Below are 25,710 nucleotides of genomic sequence, written 5' to 3' on the forward strand. Positions count from 1 at the left end.
GGGCCGGAGGATGCGCGGCGAGAGCGTGGGGGTATATCTGCCGCTCAGCTTAGCTCAGTTCCAGTCTCGGGGGGGCTGGAGGGGGAGTGTTGCGTGTTTGCACCGCTGGTGTGTGGTTGGTCTGTGGGCCGCGAGGTGCACGCTCCCAGCGCTTGGGATCCACATGTCCAGGCCCCTGAGCATGGTGGGATTTGCACACCGGTGCACTAGCACCAGGGTTCACACTCCTGGCGAGTGCAATGTGCTAAGGCCTAGTCTCAGCACTCCCAGCCACCAACTGCAGCGGGATTTGCACACTCCCAGGCCCTGAGCACGGTAGTGTTTGCACACTATGGCACTAGTGCTGGGGTTTGCCCACCTACAGTACAGGCGGATTTGCACACCAGGTCCCAAGGGCAGGATTTGCATTCCCAGCCATGGAGCGTAGTTGGATTTGCACACCAGCTCACTAGCACCAGGATTTGCACAGACACAGTGCAGATCAATTTGCACTCTGGGTCACTGGTGCCAGGGTTTTCACACCACGTCACTGGTGCCAGGATGTGCAGGCAGATTTGCACACCAACAGGCAGATTTGCACATCTGGCCACTAGCGCCAGGATTTGCACACCCACAGTGCAGGCAGATTTGCACACCAGTTGTCCGGGGCAGGATTTGCACACCCATCATACAGACAGATTTGCACACCTGTTCCCCCCAGGGCAGGATTTGCACATCTGTCGTACAGACAGATTTGCACACCAGTTCTCCAGGGTAGGATTCGCACACCCATCATGCGGACAGATTTGCACACCCGTTATCCAGGGCAGGATTTGCACACCAAGAGGCAGATTTGCACATCTGGTCACTAGTGCCAGGACTCGCACACCCACCGTGCAGGCAGATTTGCACACCAGGTCGCTAGTGCATTCCCAGCCCTGGAGCGTGGCAGGATTGGCACAGCAGGGCACGAGTACCAGGGGTACTGGAACAATGTGTATAGCGAGGGAGCCGAGAGCCATTGAAGCAAACTGTAAACCCTGCGTACAATGGAAACCATTTCAAGCCGGGGGTGTGGGCCTTTTCCCTGCGCACGTCTCCAGCTGTTGGGCAGATGTGGCAGGGCCGCGCCGAGGCTCCGGGGCCAGTGGGTGCGTGGTGGGGGACACGCTCCCAGCCCCTCCATCTCTGGCTCTGAGCCCGGGGAGCTGCAGAGCAGTTAGTGCCAGCCGGGCCCCGGCGCTTCCTGATTAGAGCAGAGGGCTTCCCGGCTCGACCGCAGAACCCAACGGCTTTAGGCCAACCGCTGCCTCTGCGGCACCTGCACCGATAACGCCCCCACAGCCCCTGTTCCCCCGGAGGGGGGATTCCGTGTCCTCCCCTCCCCTCCCCCACCACCCATTCTCCTCCTTGCATCCTCTGCCTGCCCCCCTCCCCCGTCAGGATCAGGTTTAAACTAAACTGAATTAAGAGAGTCCACATGGGACTCAGGGCTCCAGGGTTCTATTGGAGTGAGGGCTAGTGGATAAAAGAAAAGGGGGGGGGGACGCAGCTCTGAGCCAGGACTCCTGGGTTCCGTGTCTAGCTCTGGGAGGGGACTTGGGGTCTAGTGGGTTAGAGTGGGGGCTAGGAACCAGGACTCCTGGGTTCTATCCCCAGCTCTGGGCTGTGAGCATGCCCTGTTCCCTTGTCTGGACTTGAGCCCAGGGAATGGGAGGTCGGCCCTGCAGCGGCTGGGCAGATGTGGCAGGGTCACACGCACCCCACACGTCTCCGGACGCTTCACTGGGGCCATGTGGGTGGGGCTGAGCTGGGATTCTCCCAGGCTTTGCCTTGGGGCTCGGGGCCGTTCCCCCCCATCCCTCTTCATCACCCCAGGCAACAGCAAAGGCTGTGACTCCCTAGGGCCCCCTCCCAGCAGCACTGAAGGCATGTGCTGGCCTGGCTACTAGCCAACAGCTGGCCAGGAGCTCCCTGCCACACATAGGCACCCGCTCTTTTAAAGGGACAGCGCGCCTATTTCATCTCTTCCTCCACTACTGCTTCCAGCTCCTCCTGGAGTGCAGGGTTTTCTCCTTCAGCCTCAGGGAGGAGAGTGGGGTCTAGTGGTTAGAGCAGGGATTGAGAGCCAGGAGTCCTGGGTTCTATTCCCAGCTCAGGGAGGGGAACCTCGTGGTGGGAGCCAGGACTCCTGGGTTCTACACTTGGCTCTGGGAGGGGAGCGTGACCTCTTCCCCTCTCACTCCCTGCAGACCTGGGAACCGAGTCTGACTCTCCAGCCCTGCGGGGCTCAGGCAGGCCGGGAAGGAGGTGACATCAGTTTGCCCACCCCGAACCCTCGCTGCTAATGTTTGGGTGGGGGAGGGGGGATCTGCAGACTCCTGGGCAGACCCCTCTGCACCCCCCCACGCAGTGGGGATAGATTACCCTCCCAGATGGGGGTCCCCCAGGGAGACAGGGAGGGGGGCCTCAGCCAGGCCCTGACTGGAAGGTGGAGCTAGCGCGGTTCCCCTCTTTTTATACCAATCTTGTTTATTCCCACTGCCTGCATCTGTGACCTGGGGTCCCCTGGGCTCTGGGAGGGGCAACTTCCCCCACCCCCACCCCCACCCCACTCTCCTGTCCCTCCCTCTGAAGTACCACTGCCCTACCCATCTGATCCCGCACAGTTACTGACTGCCAGGGCAGAGCGCCCCCTACTGAACCAACCATCCCCCACAGCACAGCGCCCCCTAGTGCCGCACTGGGGCCAGCACGGACTGCCAGGGCAGAGCGCCCCATACTGAACCAGCCATCCCCCACAGCACAGCGCCCCCTAGTGCTGCACTGGGGCCGGCACAGACTGCCAGGGCAGAGCGCCCCCTACTGAACCAACCATCCCCCACAGCACAGCGCCCCCCAGTGCTGCACTGGGGCCAGCACGGACTGCCAGGGCAGAGCGCCCCCTACTGAACCAGCCATCCCCTGCAGCACAGCGCCCCCTAGTGCCGCACTGGGGCCGGCACAGACTGCCAGGGCAGAGCGCCCTCTACTGAACCAGCCATCCCCCACAGCACAGCGCTCCCTAGTGCTGCACTGGGGCCGGCACAGACTGCCAGGGCAGAGCGCCCCCTACTGAACCAGCCATCCCCTGCAGCACAGCGCCCCCTAGTGCCGCACTGGGGCCGGCACAGACTGCCAGGGCAGAGCGCCCCCTACTGAACCAGCCATCCCCTGCAGCACAGCGCCCCCTAGTGCCGCACTGGGGCCGGCACAGACTGCCAGGGCAGAGCGCCCCCTACTGAACCAGCCATTCCCTGCAGCACAGCGCCCCCTAGTGCCGCACTGGGGCCGGCACAGACTGCCAGGGCAGAGCGCCCCCTACTGAACCAGCCATCCCCACAGCACAGCGCCCCCTAGTGCCGCACTGGGGCCAGCACGGACTGCCAGGGCAGAGCGCCCCCTACTGAACCAGCCATCCCCCGCAGCACAGCGCCCCCTAGTGCCGCACTGGGGCCGGCACGGACTGCCAGGGCAGAGCGCCCCCTACTGAACCAGCCATCCCCTGCAGCACAGCGCCCCCTAGTGCCGCACTGGGGCCAGCACGGACTGCCAGGGCAGAGCGCCCCCTACTGAACCAGCCATCCCCTGCAGCACAGCGCCCCCTAGTGCCGCACTGGGGCCAGCACGGACTGCCAGGGCAGAGCGCCCCCTACTGAACCAGCCATCCCCCGCAGCACAGCGCCCCCTAGTGCCGCACTGGGGCCGGCACAGACTGCCAGGGCAGAGCGCCCCCTACTGAACCAGCCATCCCCCGCAGCACAGCGCCCCCTAGTGCCGCACTGGGGCCGGCACAGACTGCCAGGGCAGAGCGCCCCCTACTGAACCAGCCATCCCCCACAGCACAGCGCCCCCTAGTGCCGCACTGGGGCCAGCACGGACTGTCAGGGCAGAGCGCCCCCTACTGAACCAGCCATCCCCCGCAGCACAGCGCCCCCTAGTGCCGCACTGGGGCCGGCACAGACTGCCAGGGCAGAGCGCCCCCTACTGAACCAGCCATCCCCTGCAGCACAGCGCCCCCTAGTGCCGCACTGGGGCCGGCACAGACTGCCAGGGCAGAGCGCCCCCTACTGAACCAGCCATCCCCTGCAGCACAGCGCCCCCTAGTGCCGCACTGGGGCCGGCACAGACTGCCAGGGCAGAGCGCCCCCTACTGAACCAGCCATCCCCCACAGCACAGCGCCCCCTAGTGCCGCACTGGGGCCAGCACGGACTGTCAGGGCAGAGCGCCCCCTACTGAACCAGCCATCCCCTGCAGCACAGCGCCCCCTAGTGCCGCACTGGGGCCAGCACGGACTGCCAGGGCAGAGCGCCCCCTACTGAACCAACCATCCCCTGCAGCACAGCGCCCCCTAGTGCCGCACTGGGGCCAGCACGGACTGCCAGGGCAGAGCGCCCCCTACTGAACCAGCCATCCCCTGCAGCACAGCGCCCCCTAGTGCCGCACTGGGGCCGGCACAGACTGCCAGGGCAGAGCGCCCCCTACTGAACCAGCCATCCCCTGCAGCACAGCGCCCCCTAGTGCCGCACTGGGGCCGGCACAGACTGCCAGGGCAGAGCGCCCCCTACTGAACCAACCATCCGCTGCAGCACAGCGCCCCCTAGTGCCGCACTGGGGCCGGCACAGACTGCCAGGGCAGAGCGCCCCCTACTGAACCAGCCATCCCCTGCAGCACAGCGCCCCCTAGTGCCGAACTGGGGCCGGCACAGACTGCCAGGGCAGAGCGCCCCCTACTGAACCAGCCATCCCCTGCAGCACAGCGCCCCCTAGTGCCGCACTGGGGCCGGCACAGACTGCCAGGGCAGAGCGCCCCCTACTGAACCAGCCATCCCCCACAGCACAGCGCCCCCTAGTGCCGCACTGGGGCCAGCACGGACTGTCAGGGCAGAGCGCCCCCTACTGAACCAGCCATCCCCTGCAGCACAGCGCCCCCTAGTGCCGCACTGGGGCCGGCACAGACTGCCAGGGCAGAGCGCCCTCTACTGAACCAGCCATCCCCCACAGCACAGCGCTCCCTAGTGCTGCACTGGGGCCGGCACAGACTGCCAGGGCAGAGCGCCCCCTACTGAACCAGCCATCCCCTGCAGCACAGCGCCCCCTAGTGCCGCACTGGGGCCGGCACAGACTGCCAGGGCAGAGCGCCCCCTACTGAACCAGCCATCCCCTGCAGCACAGCGCCCCCTAGTGCCGCACTGGGGCCGGCACAGACTGCCAGGGCAGAGCGCCCCCTACTGAACCAGCCATTCCCTGCAGCACAGCGCCCCCTAGTGCCGCACTGGGGCCGGCACAGACTGCCAGGGCAGAGCGCCCCCTACTGAACCAGCCATCCCCACAGCACAGCGCCCCCTAGTGCCGCACTGGGGCCAGCACGGACTGCCAGGGCAGAGCGCCCCCTACTGAACCAGCCATCCCCCGCAGCACAGCGCCCCCTAGTGCCGCACTGGGGCCGGCACGGACTGCCAGGGCAGAGCGCCCCCTACTGAACCAGCCATCCCCTGCAGCACAGCGCCCCCTAGTGCCGCACTGGGGCCAGCACGGACTGCCAGGGCAGAGCGCCCCCTACTGAACCAGCCATCCCCTGCAGCACAGCGCCCCCTAGTGCCGCACTGGGGCCAGCACGGACTGCCAGGGCAGAGCGCCCCCTACTGAACCAGCCATCCCCCGCAGCACAGCGCCCCCTAGTGCCGCACTGGGGCCGGCACAGACTGCCAGGGCAGAGCGCCCCCTACTGAACCAGCCATCCCCCGCAGCACAGCGCCCCCTAGTGCCGCACTGGGGCCGGCACAGACTGCCAGGGCAGAGCGCCCCCTACTGAACCAGCCATCCCCCACAGCACAGCGCCCCCTAGTGCCGCACTGGGGCCAGCACGGACTGTCAGGGCAGAGCGCCCCCTACTGAACCAGCCATCCCCCGCAGCACAGCGCCCCCTAGTGCCGCACTGGGGCCGGCACAGACTGCCAGGGCAGAGCGCCCCCTACTGAACCAGCCATCCCCTGCAGCACAGCGCCCCCTAGTGCCGCACTGGGGCCGGCACAGACTGCCAGGGCAGAGCGCCCCCTACTGAACCAGCCATCCCCTGCAGCACAGCGCCCCCTAGTGCCGCACTGGGGCCGGCACAGACTGCCAGGGCAGAGCGCCCCCTACTGAACCAGCCATCCCCCACAGCACAGCGCCCCCTAGTGCCGCACTGGGGCCAGCACGGACTGTCAGGGCAGAGCGCCCCCTACTGAACCAGCCATCCCCTGCAGCACAGCGCCCCCTAGTGCCGCACTGGGGCCAGCACGGACTGCCAGGGCAGAGCGCCCCCTACTGAACCAACCATCCCCTGCAGCACAGCGCCCCCTAGTGCCGCACTGGGGCCAGCACGGACTGCCAGGGCAGAGCGCCCCCTACTGAACCAGCCATCCCCTGCAGCACAGCGCCCCCTAGTGCCGCACTGGGGCCGGCACAGACTGCCAGGGCAGAGCGCCCCCTACTGAACCAGCCATCCCCTGCAGCACAGCGCCCCCTAGTGCCGCACTGGGGCCGGCACAGACTGCCAGGGCAGAGCGCCCCCTACTGAACCAACCATCCGCTGCAGCACAGCGCCCCCTAGTGCCGCACTGGGGCCGGCACAGACTGCCAGGGCAGAGCGCCCCCTACTGAACCAGCCATCCCCTGCAGCACAGCGCCCCCTAGTGCCGAACTGGGGCCGGCACAGACTGCCAGGGCAGAGCGCCCCCTACTGAACCAGCCATCCCCTGCAGCACAGCGCCCCCTAGTGCCGCACTGGGGCCGGCACAGACTGCCAGGGCAGAGCGCCCCCTACTGAACCAGCCATCCCCCACAGCACAGCGCCCCCTAGTGCCGCACTGGGGCCAGCACGGACTGTCAGGGCAGAGCGCCCCCTACTGAACCAGCCATCCCCTGCAGCACAGCGCCCCCTAGTGCCGCACTGGGGCCAGCACGGACTGCCAGGGCAGAGCGCCCCCTACTGAACCAACCATCCCCTGCAGCACAGCGCCCCCTAGTGCCGCACTGGGGCCAGCACGGACTGCCAGGGCAGAGCGCCCCCTACTGAACCAGCCATCCCCTGCAGCACAGCGCCCCCTAGTGCCGCACTGGGGCCGGCACAGACTGCCAGGGCAGAGCGCCCCCTACTGAACCAACCATCCGCTGCAGCACAGCGCCCCCTAGTGCCGCACTGGGGCCGGCACAGACTGCCAGGGCAGAGCGCCCCCTACTGAACCAGCCATCCCCCACAGCACAGCGCCCCCTAGTGCCGCACTGGGGCCAGCACGGACTGCCAGGGCAGAGCGCCCCCTACTGAACCAGCCATCCCCCACAGCACAGCACCCCCTAGTGCTGCACTGGGGCCGGCACAGACTGCCAGGGTACAGAGTCCCCTACTGAACCAACCATCCCCCACAGCACAGCGCCCCCTAGTGCCGCACTGGGGCCAGCACGGACTGCCAGGGCAGAGCGCCCCCTACTGAACCAACCATCCCCTGCAGCACAGCGCCCCCTAGTGCTGCACTGGGGCCGGCACAGACTGCCAGGGCAGAGCGCCCCCTACTGAACCAGCCATCCCCCACAGTACAGCGCCCCCTAGTGCTGCACTGGGGCCAGCACGGACTGCCAGGGCAGAGCGCCCCCTACTGAACCAGCCATCCCCCGCAGCACAGCGCCCCCTAGTGCCGCACTGGGGCCGGCACAGACTGCCAGGGCAGAGCGCCCCCTACTGAACCAGCCATCCCCCGCAGCACAGCGCCCCCTAGTGCCGCACTGGGGCCGGCACAGACTGCCAGGGCACAGCGCCCCCTACTGAACCAACCATCCCCCACAGCACAGCGCCGCCTAGTGCCACATTGGGGCCGGCACGGACTGCCAGGGCAGAGCGCCCCCTACTGAACCAGCCATCCCCCACAGCACAGCGCCCCCTAGTGCCGCACTGGGGCCGGCACGGACTGCCAGGGCAGAGCGCCCCCTACTGAACCAGCCATCCCCCACAGCACAGCGCCCCCTAGTGCCGCACTGGGGCCGGCACGGACTGCCAGGGCAGAGCGCCCCCTACTGAACCAGCCATCCCCCACAGCACAGCGCCCCCTAGTGCCGCACTGGGGCCGGCACAGACTGCCAGGGCAGAGCGCCCCCTACTGAACCAGCCATCCCCCGCAGCACAGCGCCCCCTAGTGCCGCACTGGGGCCGGCACAGACTGCCAGGGCACAGCGCCCCCTACTGAACCAACCATCCCCCACAGCACAGCGCCCCCTAGTGCTGCACTGGGGCCGGCACAGACTGCCAGGGCAGAGCGCCCCCTACTGAACCAACCATCCCCCACAGCACAGCGCCCCCTAGTGCTGCACTGGGGCCGGCACGGACTGCCAGGGCAGAGCGCCCCCTACTGAACCAGCCATCCCCCACAGCACAGCGCCCCCTAGTGCCGCACTGGGGCCAGCACGGACTGCCAGGGCAGAGCGCCCCCTACTGAACCAGCCATCCCCCACAGCACAGCACCCCCTAGTGCTGCACTGGGGCCGGCACAGACTGCCAGGGTACAGAGTCCCCTACTGAACCAACCATCCCCCACAGCACAGCGCCCCCTAGTGCCGCACTGGGGCCAGCACGGACTGCCAGGGCAGAGCGCCCCCTACTGAACCAACCATCCCCTGCAGCACAGCGCCCCCTAGTGCTGCACTGGGGCCGGCACAGACTGCCAGGGCAGAGCGCCCCCTACTGAACCAGCCATCCCCCACAGTACAGCGCCCCCTAGTGCTGCACTGGGGCCAGCACGGACTGCCAGGGCAGAGCGCCCCCTACTGAACCAGCCATCCCCCGCAGCACAGCGCCCCCTAGTGCCGCACTGGGGCCGGCACAGACTGCCAGGGCAGAGCGCCCCCTACTGAACCAGCCATCCCCCGCAGCACAGCGCCCCCTAGTGCCGCACTGGGGCCGGCACAGACTGCCAGGGCACAGCGCCCCCTACTGAACCAACCATCCCCCACAGCACAGCGCCGCCTAGTGCCACATTGGGGCCGGCACGGACTGCCAGGGCAGAGCGCCCCCTACTGAACCAGCCATCCCCCACAGCACAGCGCCCCCTAGTGCCGCACTGGGGCCGGCACGGACTGCCAGGGCAGAGCGCCCCCTACTGAACCAGCCATCCCCCACAGCACAGCGCCCCCTAGTGCCGCACTGGGGCCGGCACGGACTGCCAGGGCAGAGCGCCCCCTACTGAACCAGCCATCCCCCACAGCACAGCGCCCCCTAGTGCCGCACTGGGGCCGGCACAGACTGCCAGGGCAGAGCGCCCCCTACTGAACCAGCCATCCCCCGCAGCACAGCGCCCCCTAGTGCCGCACTGGGGCCGGCACAGACTGCCAGGGCACAGCGCCCCCTACTGAACCAACCATCCCCCACAGCACAGCGCCCCCTAGTGCTGCACTGGGGCCGGCACAGACTGCCAGGGCAGAGCGCCCCCTACTGAACCAACCATCCCCCACAGCACAGCGCCCCCTAGTGCTGCACTGGGGCCGGCACGGACTGCCAGGGCAGAGCGCCCCCTACTGAACCAGCCATCCCCCACAGCACAGCGCCCCCTAGTGCCGCACTGGGGCCGGCACAGACTGCCAGGGCAGAGCGCCCCCTACTGAACCAGCCATCCCCCACAGCACAGTGCCCCCTAGTGCCGCACTGGGGCCAGCACGGACTGCCAGGACACAGCGCCCTCTACTGAACCAGCCATCCCCCACAGCACAGCGTCCCCTAGTGCCGCACTGGGGCCGGCACGGACTGCCAGGACACAGCACCCCCTATTGAGCCCCCACCCTGCTCTCCTTCAGCCCAGCGCCCCCTAGCATCACATCGAGTCAATGGAGCCGGCACTGACTACAGGTCAGACTAGCCAAGGGGTCCCGTGCCCTGTAATGCACCTGTAACACCCCGGACCTCTGGATTCTTACCCTCTGCAGCCGGCGCTAGACGACCCAGCTGTGTTAGCCAGGGCCCGAGCAGGCTCATCTACCACCCGCCACTAGAGGGCGACAGAAGCCCCACGCGGCACGGCGGGGGATGGGACACATTCCCGCAGGAGGAAACGCCCAACCAGTGAACGGGATGGGCCATGACTGGCAGGACAGCCATTGGCGGCCCCACACCCTGCCTCTCGCCCTAGCTGGAGAACTGACCGGACAGCGGATTTGTCCGTCCTGCAAAAAATTCGAGAGGGTAGTGGGGATTCATCTCAAATTGGGACAAAAGGCCAAAAAATTTTGGGGTAGGATGCGAAGTTTCTTCATCATCATCGTGACAAAGGTTTTAGCCTCCTTACGGCTCAACCGTCACCTGAGTCACACACACACACACACACACACACACAGAGAGCTGATCTGCTGCTGGAATACACACACACACACACACAACTGAAACATACACACACACACACGGCTGATTTGCTGCTGGAATACACACACACACAACTGATCTCCTGCTGAAACATACACACACACACACACACACACACACGGCTGATCTGCTGCTGGAATACACAGACACACAACTGATCTCCTGCTGAAACACACACACACACGGCTGATCTCCTGCTGAAACATACACACACACACACACACACACAGAGGTAAGCGCCGGCTGGGTTTGGTTCCAGCCAATCGAAACCATTTCAAATTTCAATAAGAAAAGAAAATCCAAGTGGGAGGTCTGGCCATTTACAAAACGGGTTTGAACCGTTCCCCCTCCCCGCTCCAAAACCCCCCAAATGCCATTGACATTGAGACACCTTTGCCTCCCAAAAATTAACGGAAAACTGCCGGAGCATCAGATGCTACCGGACTAGGGGGGGGGGCAGTTGCCCCCCAACATCCAATCTTGGTTTCCCCTTCCAGACTTTTCATAGCTCCATAGGCCCCATCATGCCTCCCCTTCGCCGCCCCCCCCCCCCCCAGACAGGTGTCATACAATAATCACATACCATGTTTTAGATCCTGACACGACTTTGCCCCCTCCCCCGATTTCCCTCCCCCTGAATGTTTCTGAAATGACGCCCCGGGAAAACAGTGGACGGAAGTGTTCTGACCGTCCCTGCTTGGGCGTTGCCAGGCGGGCGTGCCCCCAACTCCTCTGTTCCTGGGCGAGGCTCCAGGGACCAGCGGGGGGAGCGAATAAAGCCAAAGCGGCAGAAGACAGACTCAGATGCCCGCGTGGAAGGAGGCGGGGAGGGGCCTGGAGATGAGATTTCTGTCCGGGGCTCAAAGGGGAGGCCGCCCAGTTTGTCTGCTTGGCTGGGGAAATGCCTTTGGTGCACATGGGAACGATACAATAGCCCGCAGGATGGATGGGTGCAGAGGGGGACCCTCCCACCCTTGTCTGTCCAGCACCCTGCGATAATCTCAGGGCTTGTCTAACCCTGGCACTTATTAGCCGCCTGGCTGGGTCGTTCATGCCCGGCGCAACGCGGGATGAATGAGAACTTTGCACTGGTGTGAACGACTTCGGGGGCAGGCAACGGAGGAGCAAACCCCCGTGGGGTTCTTTTGGCCCTGGGGCAAGCCACGTTGCACTAGTGACTTGTGGCGGGGGAGAGTGGGGGGCTAGTTTCCAGATCAGACCCCCCAAGTCACTGCAGTTAGCTCCAGTTATCTACAGTCAAGTTACCCCCATGCAGAGCTGCCCCCACTGGAGGCCTGTCGTGTGTGTACCTGTGTGTGTGGCTGGCCCTGCTGGAGGAATTGTGACCTGGGGGTGGGGATGTGGGGGCGTGTGGGGGGGTGTCCTCCCGGAGACTTTCTGTCTCTGTCCACCCCTGCTGGAGGGCCGGCGTAGGGATGGGTGTGTGTGTGTGTGGGGGGGGGTGGACTCACGCGCTGCCCCCCTGCTGGACTCACGCGCTGTTACCACAATACATATGCCATGCCTGTCCCCTGGGGCTCTGATCTGCCTGCTCCCTCCAAATCCAGACGGTCTGCCCTGGGCTCTGGAAGGGGAGAGACATCTGGGCGTTAGAGCAGGGCGGGCTGGGAGTCAGGACTCCTGGGTTCTCTCGCCGCTGCCCATCCTGGCCACCACAGCAGCCCCATGCTGTTCTCCTGGCGCCGTTCACCTCGCCGGCCCATTGCAGAGAGCCGCCCAGACCAAAACCGAAGCCGAGCCCAGCACCCCCAGCCGTGCAGACCTGGGCTCGGATGAGGCCTGGAGAGCACATGTTGCATTCGCCACCTGACGTGAGCTGAAGCCTGGGGGCTAACCCCTGGGCGCCATCACTCACTGCTAAAATACGGCAGCGGCGCCCTCCGCTGGCAAGCAGCAGGAGTGTCCCTCCTCCGGCTGCAGGGCCAGTAAACAGCCTCAGTGGGGGATTGCCCCTGTAGCCCCCCCCCCCCACTGGCTGCATCTGGCTTTGGTTACAATTATTCCCTCAGCCCCCCCACCCCAAACCAGGGTTACTTTAGAACTGCATCCCATGGCGGGGAGGGGGTTGGGCGTCAGGACTCCTGGGTTCTATCCCCGGCTCTGGGAGGGGAGTGGGATCTAGTGGTTAGAGCAGGGGGGCTGGGAGCCAGGACTCCTGGGTTCTCTCCCCATCTCTGGGAGGGGAGTGGGGTCTAGTGGTTAGAGCAGGGGGGCTGGGAGCCAGGACTGCTGAGTTCTCTCCCCAGCTCTGGGAGGGGAGTGGTGTCCAGTGGTTAGAGGGGGAGGGCTGGGAATCAGGACTCCTGGGTTCAATGTGAAAGAAGAGAGTGTGGGTTAGTGGTCAGCGCAGTGAGTCAGGGTGCCTGGGTTCTCTTGGCTCACGTGAGGCTGAGTTAGAGAAGGAAACCGACAGCCCGGACTCCTGGGTTCTGTTTCCCGTTCTGACGCTGTGTGATTGGTGATGACTCATTTCCCCCATCTGAACAATGGGAAGAATTCCTTCCCTTTGTCCAGAGCAGCGCTGCGAGGGGTCACATGTGTCCAGTACACCGCACGCCTGAAATACCGAAATACACATGGCAAAGGACACGCATTTGAGGGCCGAATGCACACGCTCCCTTCTTGACAGCAATGCTCCGGTGTGGGAACGGGGGAACTCTCCCAGCCCGGCTTGGAGCAGGGACCCACTCGCCCGCCCCTGCCCAGTCCCCCATCACCTTGAAGTTGACAATCCAGGGGAAGGCGAAATTCACACACGGCTAGAAGAGCTGAAGATGGGCATGAGAGCTTTACAAGGCTGGGAGTCAGGACTCTATTCCTAGCTCTGGGAGGGAAGTGGGGTCTAGTGGTTAGAGCAGGGGGGCACTAGGGGCCCCCAGGACTCCTGGGTTCTATTCCTAGCTCTACTACCCCACCTGCTATGTGACCTTGGGCGAGTCACTTCCCCTCTTTGTGCCTCGGTTTCCCCTTTCAGTGCCTAAGTAGACTTCAAGGAGTGGCTGTCTCTCAGTATGTGTCTGTGCAGCGCCCGGCACAATGGGACCCTGATCTCAGTCGGGGTCTCTGCAGCGCCTGGGCATAATGGGGACCCTGATCTCAGTTAGGGTCTGCACAACGGGGGCCCTGATTTTGATCCATCCTGTGCAGTGCCTGACACAAGGGGGGCCCTGATCTTGGTCCGGGGCTGTAGTTATAATTACAAAACCACTTCTATCTCTAGCATCACTGTCCCACCACTCAGGCCAGCAGACGTGAATTTCCTATTACAAATAGGGATTTTTTTTTTCCTTTCCACTTCAGGCCCCCTCTTAAAGAGATGGAGAAAAGCAGCAGGGGGAGAATCTCTCCCCCAGGAGTAAAGATTTACATATAAAGCACAGGGGGAAGGGGGAACCCTTAGAACAGTGGGAGAGGATGTTTGTGGCTATGAATGTCCCCCCCATCCCCCTAAAATCCAGGCCCGCCAACCTCTTTCTGGATAAAGCAGCGTCCCCTGCAGCCGCAGGCTTCTTCCCAGCTAATGTGGCGGAAAGTGCCTTTGAAGGGAAAGTTTCCCACTCTCTGGGTTTTATTTCGAAGGCGGAGGAGGCCGGGATTTTAAAGGGGGGGTGGATTTGGGCTTTACAAAAGGGCTGAGGGGACGGGGTCTTGCTAAGCAGCCGAAACAGCAACAAAGACCGGGAGCCCTTCTGGGGGCAGCTACTGCTCTGAGCCCCGAGGATCCGGCTTCCCGGGAGAGGGGCTGCAGGTGGGGAAGACACCAGTTCCCCGCCCCCCGTGCAGCATGTTGCTGATCAATGGGCTGCTATTGGGGGTCTGGCCTGAGCCACATTCTCCCTCCGTTTCCCCCCCTCCACCCCAGAGCGCCAGGACCGCAGCAAAACACGTGGGGGCCGGATCCTCAGCTGGTGTAGACTGACGCTGCTCCGCTGACGTGCGGGCGAGGGGCTCTGAGCTGGGACTCCTCAGACCTAGGGACTCTTCCCAGCTTTTCCACTGGACTGCTGGGTGACAAGTCGCGTCGCCGCTCGGTGCCTCAGTTTCCCCTCCCCCCCATTTCGACTGGAAGCTCTCCGGGGGCAGAGACGGCCTCTCGCTCTGTGGCTGTGCATCCCCACCCCCAGCACAATGGGACCTGGATTTCAGCTGCGGCTTCTAGGTCCTACTGTAATACACCTAAGAAATAATACTAAGTTAAATGGAGCAACTTTGATTTATCCAGCCGGGGATCTGGCCCATTGACTCCAAAGGAGCGAGGCCATTTTACACCAGCCGGGGATCTGGCCCCTCTGACACCCGAATGGAGCGAGGCCAGTTTACGCCGGCTGGGGATCTGGTTGGCGCAGTCGTCCGGTTTAGCTAAGGGGAGACAGTGGCCCGTCTCGGCCGAATCTTAGCCCCAAGCAGGCAGAGGGAAAAGTTCTGGCTCATGAGATTTCTGAGCCCGTCGCTGGGGAACGGATCCCCCAGAGGCAGGAACGGGTGGGCTGGCTGGTCCGACCGCCCCCTAATGTCTCAACTAGAGTGACCAGACAGCAAGTGTGAAAAATCGGGACGGGGGTGGGGGGTAATAGGAGACTATATAAGAAAAAGACCCAAAAATCAGGACTGTCCCTATAAAATCAGGACATCTGGTCACCCTATTAGCTGGCGTCTGTATGATAAAAACATTCTGCAGAACCGGCTACAGCGTATTGCTAATTGGTTCGCTGCTGCCCTCTGCTGGATGGAATTGGGACTGTTGTCTGTGGGTCACAGGCCCCTACCCTGCCAGCAGCTGCTGGGCGAGTCGCCAGTTGCTGAGGGGGCGTTGGGAGCAGGGGGGGTTGGGGTCTATCCCTGATGTTGCCAGGCTGGAAAGCAGCGTGCGATATGGAGACACTTGGGCTGTTAGGGAGCTGGGGGTCTGGGCAACTGGGCAAACGTCTGCTCCGGCCACAAGGAAGGTACAAGATGCAGAGAGCCCCAGAGGTACACGCAGCAAGACACCCAAAGAGAGACTCACACAAAGCCCTGCATCCACCCAGATCGACACATAACCAGATCCACACCCACACAGAGACACTGCCACAAAGCCACACACACTTCCAGCTCAACAGACACACACACAAGGGCACAACGAGAGTGACACAAAACCACACACACATACACCCAGCTAAACAGACCCATGCAAACAGAAACACAAGGGCACAAGGGCACAAAGAAAGAGAGACTCACACAAAACCAGACACATACACCCAGCTAAACAGATACACAAACACAAGGACACAAAGAGAGAGAGACACTCACACAGACGCATACACAACACAAACACAAGGACACACCGAGAGATACACACACAAAGACACACCCAAAACCACAAACACAAGGACACACACACATGCACACACACAAAGACGCACACACAACCACAAATACAAGGACACACACACGCACACACACAAAGACGCATCCAAAACCACAAACACAAGGACTCCCAGAGAGACACACACACAACCACAAACACAAGGACTCACAGAGAGACACACAAAAATGCATACACAACCACAAACACAAGGACTCAGAGAGAGACACACACAGACAAAGATGCACACACAACCACAAATACAAGGACACACACACGCACACACACAAAGATGCACACACAGCCACAAACACAAGGACTCACAGAGAGAGAGACACACAAAAATGATTACACAACCACAAACACAAGGACTCAGAGAGAGAGACACACACAAAGACGCACACACAACCACAAACACAAGGACTCACAGAGAGAGACACACACAAAGACGCACACACAACCACAAACACAAGGACACACACACACAGACACACACAAAGACGCACACACAACCACAAACACAAGGACACAGAGAGAGACACTCACAAAGATGCACACACAACCACAAACATGACACAGAGAGAGACACACACAGAAAAACACACGCAATCAGAGAGGCAAATCAATTCTGGACGCGTTTCTGGAAGAGATGCTTGAGTCAAACCCCAGCTATTGGGCCCCTGACAGGGGAAAGTGGGGGGAACCGAGAGGCCTCGCGCTATAAAGGAGGCCGATTGGTCCCTTCTTGTCTTAAATGCGATGATTCCCACGCACGCACGCCTGCCCGCCTCTGACAGAGCATGGTGCTGTCCCCATCGCAGCTTACCCTCCCTGCTGATAATACTAATCCTCCCTAGCTTTTATTGCTGCTAGATCTCAAAGCCCTCTGCAGAGGAGTGTCATTAATCCTGTTTTACAGATGGGGAAACTGAGGCACGGGGCCTTGCCTGAGCAAACTGGGACTAGAACCCCGGCTACCGCTTCACCCAGTAGGCCGCGCCACTCATGCATTTAGCTCCACACCCGGTTGCTGGGCTTCAGTCATTATCTGGCTCTACCGGAGCGGGAGCCCCCTGTGCCCTAAAAGCGGGTCGCTTCCCTTACGCCAGGGCCGCCGTTTCGGTCCCTGCGAAGCCAGGTCGTGTGCGCCAGCTCGCTGCAAAGGCGTGTTTGCACCTGTCTTTGGGGAGCCCCGTCCTGTCTCAGCGGAGAGGCCACGGGCCAGATCTGGAGACACCACTTTGCACTGTGGAGGGGGTGAGCTGCCCTGTCTCTGAATGGGGTGCGGAGTGAGATCGGGTCTATGGAGCGGGGCGTGGTGGAGAGCCCTGTTCTCCACACAGCTCGGGGGGGAGCTTTCATGGACAAGCTCAGCTGGTGACAGCAGGGGAATGGGAAATCAGGACTCCTGGGTTCCATTCCTGGCTCCGCAACGGTCTGACCCTCCCCATGCCTCAGTTTCCCCACCTGTAAGATGGGGTCAATAATTCTGACCTAACGTCCCAGGACGAGCTGTCGGGATTAAATTAATGGATGGGCATAAAGGGCTTTGGGATCTTCAGGGGACGGGCTCGCGGAAAGGACAAAGTATCATTAAAGGGACGTACACTGTGACTCACGCTGATACCAGGGCTGGGTACAGGCACGGACACCTGTAAGCTGTCGCATCCTGTTTTTCCCAGCTGAACTGCCAGGTCGCCTCATCAGATAAACAAATTATGAAACATAATCATTGGGTGAAAGAGGAAAGAACAGTTCATGTTTATTAGGTGTATTATGGCAGCACCTGGGAGCCCCAGGCAGGCATGAAAAATGCTCCAAAAACCTGCTCCCCGCTCCTGGACGTAGGATTGGAGTAGGAGGATCAGACCAATGGGCCCATCGAGCCCAGTGTCCCGTCCCCCCTGCTCCGCGGCAGCCCAACGGGCCCATCGAGCCCGGTGTCCCGTCCCCCCTGCTCCGCGGCAGCCCAACGGGCCCATCGAGCCCGGTGTCCCGTCCCCCCTGCTCCGCGGCAGCCCAACGGGCCCATCGAGCCCGGTGTCCCGTCCCCCCTGCTCCGCGTCAGCCCAACGGGCCCATCGAGCCCGGTGTCCCGTCCCCCCTGCTCCGCAGTAGCCCAACGGGCCCATCGAGCCCGGTGTCCCATCCCCTGGCTTCAGCAGCTGCATCCGTACAGGCAAAGGGGCTGAGGGTAGCGATGGTGGAAGAGGCAGGGTAGGCGGCCTACACAAATCACACATGGGCTCCGTGCCTCAGTTTCCCCAGCTGTGACAGCGGCTTGGAGGGGGCTCATTCCTGCCATACCTTGCTTGAGCTGTGCAGGTCCAACTCAGGACAAAATCCTCTTATTGCCCAATGCCTTCCGGGCTCGGCTGGGTCGAAGGTGTGCCCGCCCTCACGCCATCTGCCGCCCCGATGGGCTGCGCCCTGCACGGTGGGCATGGCTTGGTTCACTGCAAACACCCGGACAAATTCCATGTAGGTTGGGGGATTGCAAAAGGGCGGTTACCAGAACCAGCCTCACCCCTCTCCCAAAAGCTCTGGGTCATCGGGGCTCAGATCACGAGCTGTCCCAGCCTTGACCTAACCCGAGGCAGGGCGGCCTTCTCTCTCTGTAAAGCACTGGCAGGGTCTCAGGAGCCGAGGTTTTTATTCCCTGGTCTGCTGCAGTCTCCCTGTGTGACCTTTGCATCTCTCTGTGCCGTGGTTCCTCCAGTAGGGGCTGTGGGGATGGGACCCCTGCCTTGGTCTCTTGAATCTGGAAGCACTTTGGGGATGGCACTGTCTCTCGCTCTGTACCACACCTGGCACACTGGGGGGCCCTGAACTTGGTCAGGGTCTGGGCAGCGCCCGGCGCGACAGGGCTCTGATCTCGGTCGCTGTGTGTCTGGGCAGCGCCGAGCATGATGGGGCCCCGATCTCGGTTGCTGTGTGTCCGGGCAGCGCCCGGCGCGACGTGGGCCCCGATCTCGGTCGCTGTGTGTCCGGGCAGCGCCCAGCGCGACGGGGCCCCAATCTCGGTCGCTGTGTGTCTGGGCAGCGCCGAGCATGATGGGGCCCCGATCTCGGTTGCTGTGTGTCCGGGCAGCGCCCGGCGCGACGTGGGCTCCAATCTCGGTCGCTGTGTGTCCGGGCAGCGCCCAGCGCGACGGGGCCCCAATCTCGGTCGCTGTGTGTCCAGGAAGCGCTGGGGCCCCGATCTCGGTCGCTGTGTGTCCGGGCAGCGCCGGGCGCGATGGGGCCCCGATCTCGGTCGCTGTGTGTCCGGGCAGCGCCGGGCGCGACGGGGCCCCGATCTCGGCCGGGGTCCGGGCAGCACCTGGCACAATGGAGTGCCCTTCTCCGTCAGGGCCCCCAGCTGCCACCATAACGCAACTAACCGATCAGGGCCCATCCCTGCTCCCCTTAGCTGGCTTCCCACCTCCCTGCCAACTTGGGCTGCCTTCAAAGGGGGTCATTTGTCTCTCTTATCCACCCAGTTCTTCCCAGCCACAAATTCCTCCCGTGACTGGGTGGGTGGGACTACCACCGCCTGTTTACCCTGTCAATCTGCTGCAGATCCTGTTTGGGAGCTCCTTACCCGTCTGTGCGCTCTGCCCCGGGGCCTGCTGCTGGGGTGTGTGTGTGTGGGTGGGGGGGCGCATGGAGGAATTGGTTTTCAGGGTGGGGCCAGGGTCAGAAGAAGATTGAGGAAGCGCGTTAATTACTGATCGGTCACTCGGCAATAATAGAGAAACAAAAGAACTTTTTAATGACAGGCTGTGTCCCCAGCACCTGAGCGAATAGCACCGCGGCCGATCCCTGCTTTGGGAAGTAGCTTTGGCCCCACAGAGCCATGATCATGAGAAACCACTAGCAGCAAAAGGGGACCCCAGCTGCCAGCAGCGACTAGGGTGACCAGAGAGCAAGTGTGAAAAATCAGGATGGGGGTGGGGGGGTGTAATAGGAGCCTGTATAAGAAAAAGACCCAAAAATCGGGACTGTCCATATAAAATCGGGACATCTGGTCACCCTAGCAGCGACACCTGAGAAGAGCAGTTTCCTCCCCCTCCCGAGAGAGGGGGTGGCAAAGATTAATTAGTCCAAGAGTCCTTTATGCAGCCCTGGGGGGAACAGAGCCTCCCCCCTGAGATTTCCACCCCCTAAAGAGGGTCTTCCCACCTGGTGTGGAGCACAGTCCTCCGCCATGTATGGGGCTGATGGGGGGCGTGGCTGGAGCTCACTGCGCTGTGGCTATTCTCTGCCCCCCAGGGCCCATAGGGGGCAGAGAGCCATTCAGAGCAGCCCCAAGGTTGCTCCATCCCTTTTGATACCCGGGACCAGTTTGCTGCCTTCCTAAACTGCGTCCGGCAGCTCCGGGAGCTGCAGCAGGACAGTCCGGAGAGGGGCGGGCGGCCCAGCCCGCGCCGTGCTCAGGCATCCTTGCGGGGTGCGAAGCGGCCGGCAGGGGGGGCCGCGGGGCTGGGCCCCTCCAGCCGCAGCCGCAGGGTGTTCCCGATGATCAGCTTCTCCAGCACCAGGGAGCCCAGGAACCAGAAGAGGGCGTACTCCAGCGTCACCAGCCCCATGAAGTGGTAGCGGAAGTGGCTGTAGTCCCAGGGGCAGGCGTCGAACCGGCGCAGGAGGTAGCCGGTGGCGAACTCCCACAGGTAGATCCAGAGGGTGTAACACAGGCAGCGGCTCAGCAGGGGGCAGTGGCCCCGCAGCAGCAGGTACATCCGCTCCAGCACCAGGCTGGACGTGCCGTAGATGAACAGGGCCCAGACGCTGGTGACGCCCTGGAACTTCCAGTCCCGCTCGGCCACGAAGGCCCAGGTGGCTGTGAACATCACCTCGCAGAAGTAGCCATGGATGGCGTAGATGTACCAGCGGGTCAGGGGGCTCAGGGGCTCGGCCCGGCCACCCATGGCGCAGGATCTGTGGGCAGTGGCATATGGGGGAGGCGCATTAGTGGGGTGGCACCGCTGGGAAAGGCAATGGAGGGACGTATGGGCTGGAGGGGCTCGGATCCTAGGAACCTACACAGAGCTGGAGTGCTCCAGAGACAGTGAGTGGGAGCTAGGAGTTAGAGCGGGGGCTGGGGGCGTTCAGGACTCCTGGGTTCCATTCCCAACTCTGAGAAGGGAGAGGGGCCTAATGGTTAGAGCAGAGGGCTTGAGAGCCAGGACTCCTGGGTTCTATCCCTAGCTCTGGGAAGGGAGTGGGGTCTAGTGGTTAGAGCAGAGGGCTTGAGAGCCAGAACTCCTGGGTTCTCTCCCTAGCTCTGGGAGGGGAGTGGGGTCTAGTGGTTAGAGCGGGGGGCGGGGGCTGGGAGCAGGACTCCTGGGTTCTCTCCCCAGCTTTGGGAGGGGAGTGGGGTCTAGTGACTAGAGCAGGGGGGCTGGGAGCCAGGACTCCTGGGTTCTGTTCTCCACTCCAGGAGGGGAAGGGGCTTTCGTGATGACAAGTGAGGGGATGGGGGTTCTGTTCCCGGTTGCAGGAAGGGAATAGGGTGGCTAGTGCGTAGGACGGGGTGTCAGCACTCCCAAGCCTGGGAAGGGAGTGGGGTCTAGTAGTTAGAGCCGATAACCTCATCATCTGGATTCCTAGGTCCAATTCTCAGCTCCGCCACTGACACCCTGGGCATGTCCCTTCCATGCACCCTGCCTCAGTTTCCCCAGCGGTAAAAGGAGGGCAGCAGCACTGTGCTATCGCCTTGCAGAGCCTGGGTTAGCCGCCCTGGCAAAGCGCCCTGGGTGGCTGGCGCTAGAGCCTGCCACGCTGCTTCCAGCCTCGCCCGTCTTCCACGCCGCTCTTAGCAGGCCCGTTGGGCCACGCGCAGTCTCAGGCTGCTAGCAAAAGGGGGGGGCAGAGCAGGGAAGCAGTTGCAAGCAAAATACATTTGGAGCAAGGGAAGGGTTAAAGCAACACCCCAGCTTGGCAGCTGTGTGGGCAGGTACCAGGGCCGTGCCAACCTCAGCAGGGGGTTAGCTAGGGGTAGGGATGTGGGTGATGCTTCCTGGGGGTACCCGAGCTTGCAAGGCACTTCGCTACCTCCTGGCATCAGCAAGAGGAAGCTGAGGTCAGTCCTCCACCACTACCAGCGTCTGCCACACAAGCTCTGCCTTCCGGCTTTGCTCTCCCTTTGCGGGTTCACCGTCGGCAAATGCCAAACCCCGTCCCCCACTCCCAAGTCCTCCAGGCACCTCCCTACATCGCCCAGCTCCTGGTCCACTCACCAAATTCCCAACTCTCAAGGCGCAGGACACCCCCAGCGTACCTGTTCCGCCTTGGACCACGGCTCCGCTCCAGCCCCGGCACTTAGATTTGCTTGTAGAGAAAGCGAGGATCCGTTTATTCACCAAAGAGCAGAGATTCAAAGGGCAGCCAGCAGAAGAACTGGAAACAAAGGGGAAACACAGAAAGAAAAAAATAAATAAATCACAACACGCATCCTAGACCCCGCCCACCCTATGATCTAGACATCAGCTGCCCCGAAGGGCTCGTCCGCACCTGAAACACTACAGCTGCGCCGCTGCCGTGTAGACACAACTGACGCCGGAATTCTTAGCGCTGTCTACGCCAGGGCTTAGGTCGGCTTAACTAGATCACTTGGGGGTGTGTGTGTGTGTGTGTGTAATTTTTCACACCCCTGAGCGCCACAGCTGGCTCGATGTACTTTTCTCATGTAGACCAGCCCATCCACATGTCCGCTGCGTGACCCAGATGGACTCGGAGAGCTACACTTGCAGATGTAAAGCACTTTGAGTTAAACCAGCCTTTGGAGAGCGCAGTAGGGAAAGCGCTGCAGTCTGTCCACACTGACAGCTGCAAGGACACTGGCGTGGCCACATTAGCAGCTCTTGCAACGGCCACAGAGAGCAGTGCATTGTGGTAGCTATCCCAGCATGCAAGTGGCTGCAACGTGCTTTTCAAGTGGGGGGGGGGTGGAATGTGACAGGGAGTGTGTTGTGTGTATGTGGGGGGAGAGAGAGTGGGTTTGTAGGGGGCTGAGAGCAGGTCTTGTAAGTTCAGACAGCAGCAGACCTCCCCCCCCCCCCCCCCGCCTCTCTCTCTCTCACACACACAGCATTCCACAGTAATGGGTGCTTTGTCTCCGAGCAGATAAGCAGCCGGCTGTCAGAAACGGAGCTTTCAAAGGGCATTTCCGCATTCCTGCAGCGATTCCAAAACAATGACAAGAGTGGCCACTTGCCTTAAGGGGATTATGGGACATTTCCGGAGGCCGATCAGAGCGCAGTAATGCAACACCTCACCCACACTGACACCCGTGCATTGTAGCCAAGGCGCATCAAACGTTATTCCACTCGCCGAGGTGGAGTGCCAGCAGCGCTGTAGCCCCGGAGTCAGAGCGCTCTACGTGCCTTGCCAGTGTGGACGGGGAGTGAGCTAGGGTGCCCGGGGCTGCTTTAATGCGCTGCAACTCGCAAGTGTAGCCAAGCCCTGAATCTTTCCCTGGCGGAGGGTAAGGGGGCGGAGCGCTTGTTTTGTGAATGGAGGATCACCGCCACGCCCCTGATCCGCCCCCTACGGGGTATGGGGGGCAGAGAATAGCCACACACAGCGCAGTGCGCTCCGGCCAGGCCCCTGCGGCCCTTATTACCCCTTCCACACCAGCCTAGGGGACTGCTGAGGGGCCTGTTCCTACCCCACCGCAGGGCCGAGGTGGGGTCTGAGCGGGAATCAGGCCCATTGACTTCAACCAGCAGCGAGAGAGAGCAGAGGAGCAAACACGGGGTCTTCCCCCATCCCCGGTCCACGAGGCACATCCCCAGCGGGGCTGGCCCCGGCACCACCATATACAACAACAAAACCTCCGGACGTGGCTTATTGCTTAACTGCCTGGAACCTGAAGCCAACTCCAATTGTTGCCAGGCGGGCGGATCTGCCCGAGCGACCACGTGACTCGCAGTGCCCAGCGTCCCGTAAGGATACCGGATGAGCTGCTCATATCGGGCGGCGGTGGCCAGGACGAGCCGAAAGAGACAGTCTTCGCCCCCAGCAAAATCCTGAGGGGGGTTGTGTTTTAATTACCTGCCCGGCTAATCTCCACCCGGAATTCTGTCAGCGCGTGTTCAACTAATCCCGGGCGGGCACCGCTGAGAGGCGGCAGAGGAAAAACCAGCTCCTCCAGCAGGTGCCAAAAGAGGTCATGGCGTTTAAAGGTCGGATCGGCGAGTCTGACTCCTGGGTAACCTCTTGATTTGAAGCCCTCAAGAGAAGGAAAATCCACCACTGCCCTGGGGAGTTGGTTCCCTTGGTTAGTCCCCTGCGCGGTTAAAAAAAATCAGTGCCCGGTTTCCAGTTTGAATTTGTCCAGCTTTAAACTTCTTATTCGGCCTTTCTCCTCTAGATTAAAAGATACTATTAGTACCTGGTGTCTTCTTCCTGCGAAGATCTTAAACCAGTGGTTCTCCACCTATTGACCATTGTGGGCTGCACATGAAGCTCTCTCTGTGTAACATGGCTGTGGCCACACAAGATAGATACTGCCTTATGGCCCTGAGGATGTCCTATGGGCTGCAGCTGCGTTGACTGGCCTGCAAGCAGCCCGTGGGCCAAGAACCACGGTCTTAGGCACCGTGATCAAGTCACCTTGCCGGCTTCTTTCAGAGGGGACGTTTGCACCACACACGAAGTCCTGGCGCTGCCTCAGGGTTGAGCCCAAGCCCCCTTCCGTCCACAGTGCACACAGGACCCATGCCCTAGGACCTGCTGGGGATGGTGGGGGTCAGAGCCCAGGTCCTGCTTAGACGCGGATCCAAGCCGTTATTTTGCACTGCGGACACAAGCCGCTGCCCCGCGGCAGAAGAGCTGCGTAGTGCCGTACGGACGCGTTACAACGGCTGTGAGATCCCGGATCCAACGGCTGTAAACGCAGTGCGGACGCTCCCGAGCGGGCTTGGAAAACCCCACGCCCACAAGCCCGGGTCCCGCAGATCCAGGTTTACAATGCCGTGTAGACAGACCTCGATGAGCTCTTTAATATATCCATGGCACGCAGCGCCGCATAGTAGCCGCAGGTGTGGGAGGCAGCTCCAGATTTTCCGCTGGTCTCCTTTGCCTTTTGGTAGGACGGCCACAGCTCCTTCCCCTTTGCCCGCATCTCCTTTACAAGACGGGAATAAACATGCAGTTATTCCCTAGCTGGGCTTCCGCCATCCAATCTAGGACTTTCCTGGCCGAGTAGTGGTAGGTGGAACCAGCCCTGTCTGGTTGCAAAGGTGGGCTAGCGGGAAGAGTAGCGTATTCAAAACACGCTGGGGATTTAGGGGTGGGTGGGTTGAGGGGCTGTGCACTCTGGGAAGCAGCGTCAGAGTTTTTCACACCGCTGAGCGACGTGGTTAAGCCGACCTAAATGAATCATGGAGTCACAGCATCTTCCAAGCCGCTTTCCTCCCCAAAGGAGAAAGATTCCAGCATCCAAATTCCATCCTGTCTTCTCAAAATCCCCAAGGCCTCTACAAAGGTCCACCGAGCATGCGTTTCTTCTGCACATCACATCTTAAATCCTTGCACCGCTTCACCATCCATCAGCTGCCATGCTCTGCCCCAGAGGCGGAAGCATTTTGTTGAATCATGAGGCTTTGTGTCCTGGGCCCTCGCAGGACAGCCTGTTCATAAGTTCACCCGTCACCCCGAAATCTCCCAAGCTTGATCTCCGTCTGCAGGGGAATATTCTGTGTTTTGTGTTGATCCAAATCCCACCTTTCCTCATTCGCTCTGCAGCATCGCTCCTCGTACCTAAGCTAAAAGATCCCAGCAGCGCCCAAAAATCCTGTGGGGTTTGCTCATCAAGTGGGTTACTCCCAGAACAATTGTAATGGGAAAGTGGGGACAGGGACGTGCTGAACCTGGGACATATGAAGGTGACAGCTTGGAGGTGCTGTTCGACCCAGCCTGCTGAGTCCAGGGGCAGATAAGGGGTCAGCTTGGGAG

General features: G+C 61.9%; 2 protein-coding genes across 2 annotated transcripts in view; both read right to left on the reverse strand.

Annotated features, from left to right (window-relative positions):
- The window catches only part of LOC135893293 (uncharacterized), a 29,239-nt gene extending 10,100 nt beyond the window's left edge, over nt 1–19,139 (reverse strand). The window contains exon 1 of the mRNA XM_065421091.1: nt 18,571–19,139. Within this exon, the coding sequence (XP_065277163.1) occupies nt 18,571–19,139 (569 nt within the window). The remainder of the gene's footprint in view (nt 1–18,570) is intronic.
- A 1,044-nt stretch (nt 19,140–20,183) lies between these two features.
- Nucleotides 20,184–20,678, reverse strand: LOC135893258 (transmembrane protein 229B-like). Its single transcript, XM_065421059.1, has one exon. The coding sequence runs from the start codon at nt 20,676–20,678 to the stop codon at nt 20,184–20,186; it is 495 nt and encodes a 164-aa protein (XP_065277131.1).
- Between the last annotated feature and the right edge of the window lie 5,032 nt (nt 20,679–25,710).

Source organism: Emys orbicularis, chromosome 21, assembly GCF_028017835.1.
Source record: "Emys orbicularis isolate rEmyOrb1 chromosome 21, rEmyOrb1.hap1, whole genome shotgun sequence".
Taxonomy (NCBI): Eukaryota; Metazoa; Chordata; order Testudines; family Emydidae; genus Emys; species Emys orbicularis.

What these genes read in the sequence shown, in the direction of transcription:
- LOC135893258 (XM_065421059.1), bottom strand. Translation starts at nt 20,678, where the DNA reads ATGGGTGGCCGGGCCGAGCCCCTGAGCCCCCTGACCCGCTGGTACATC.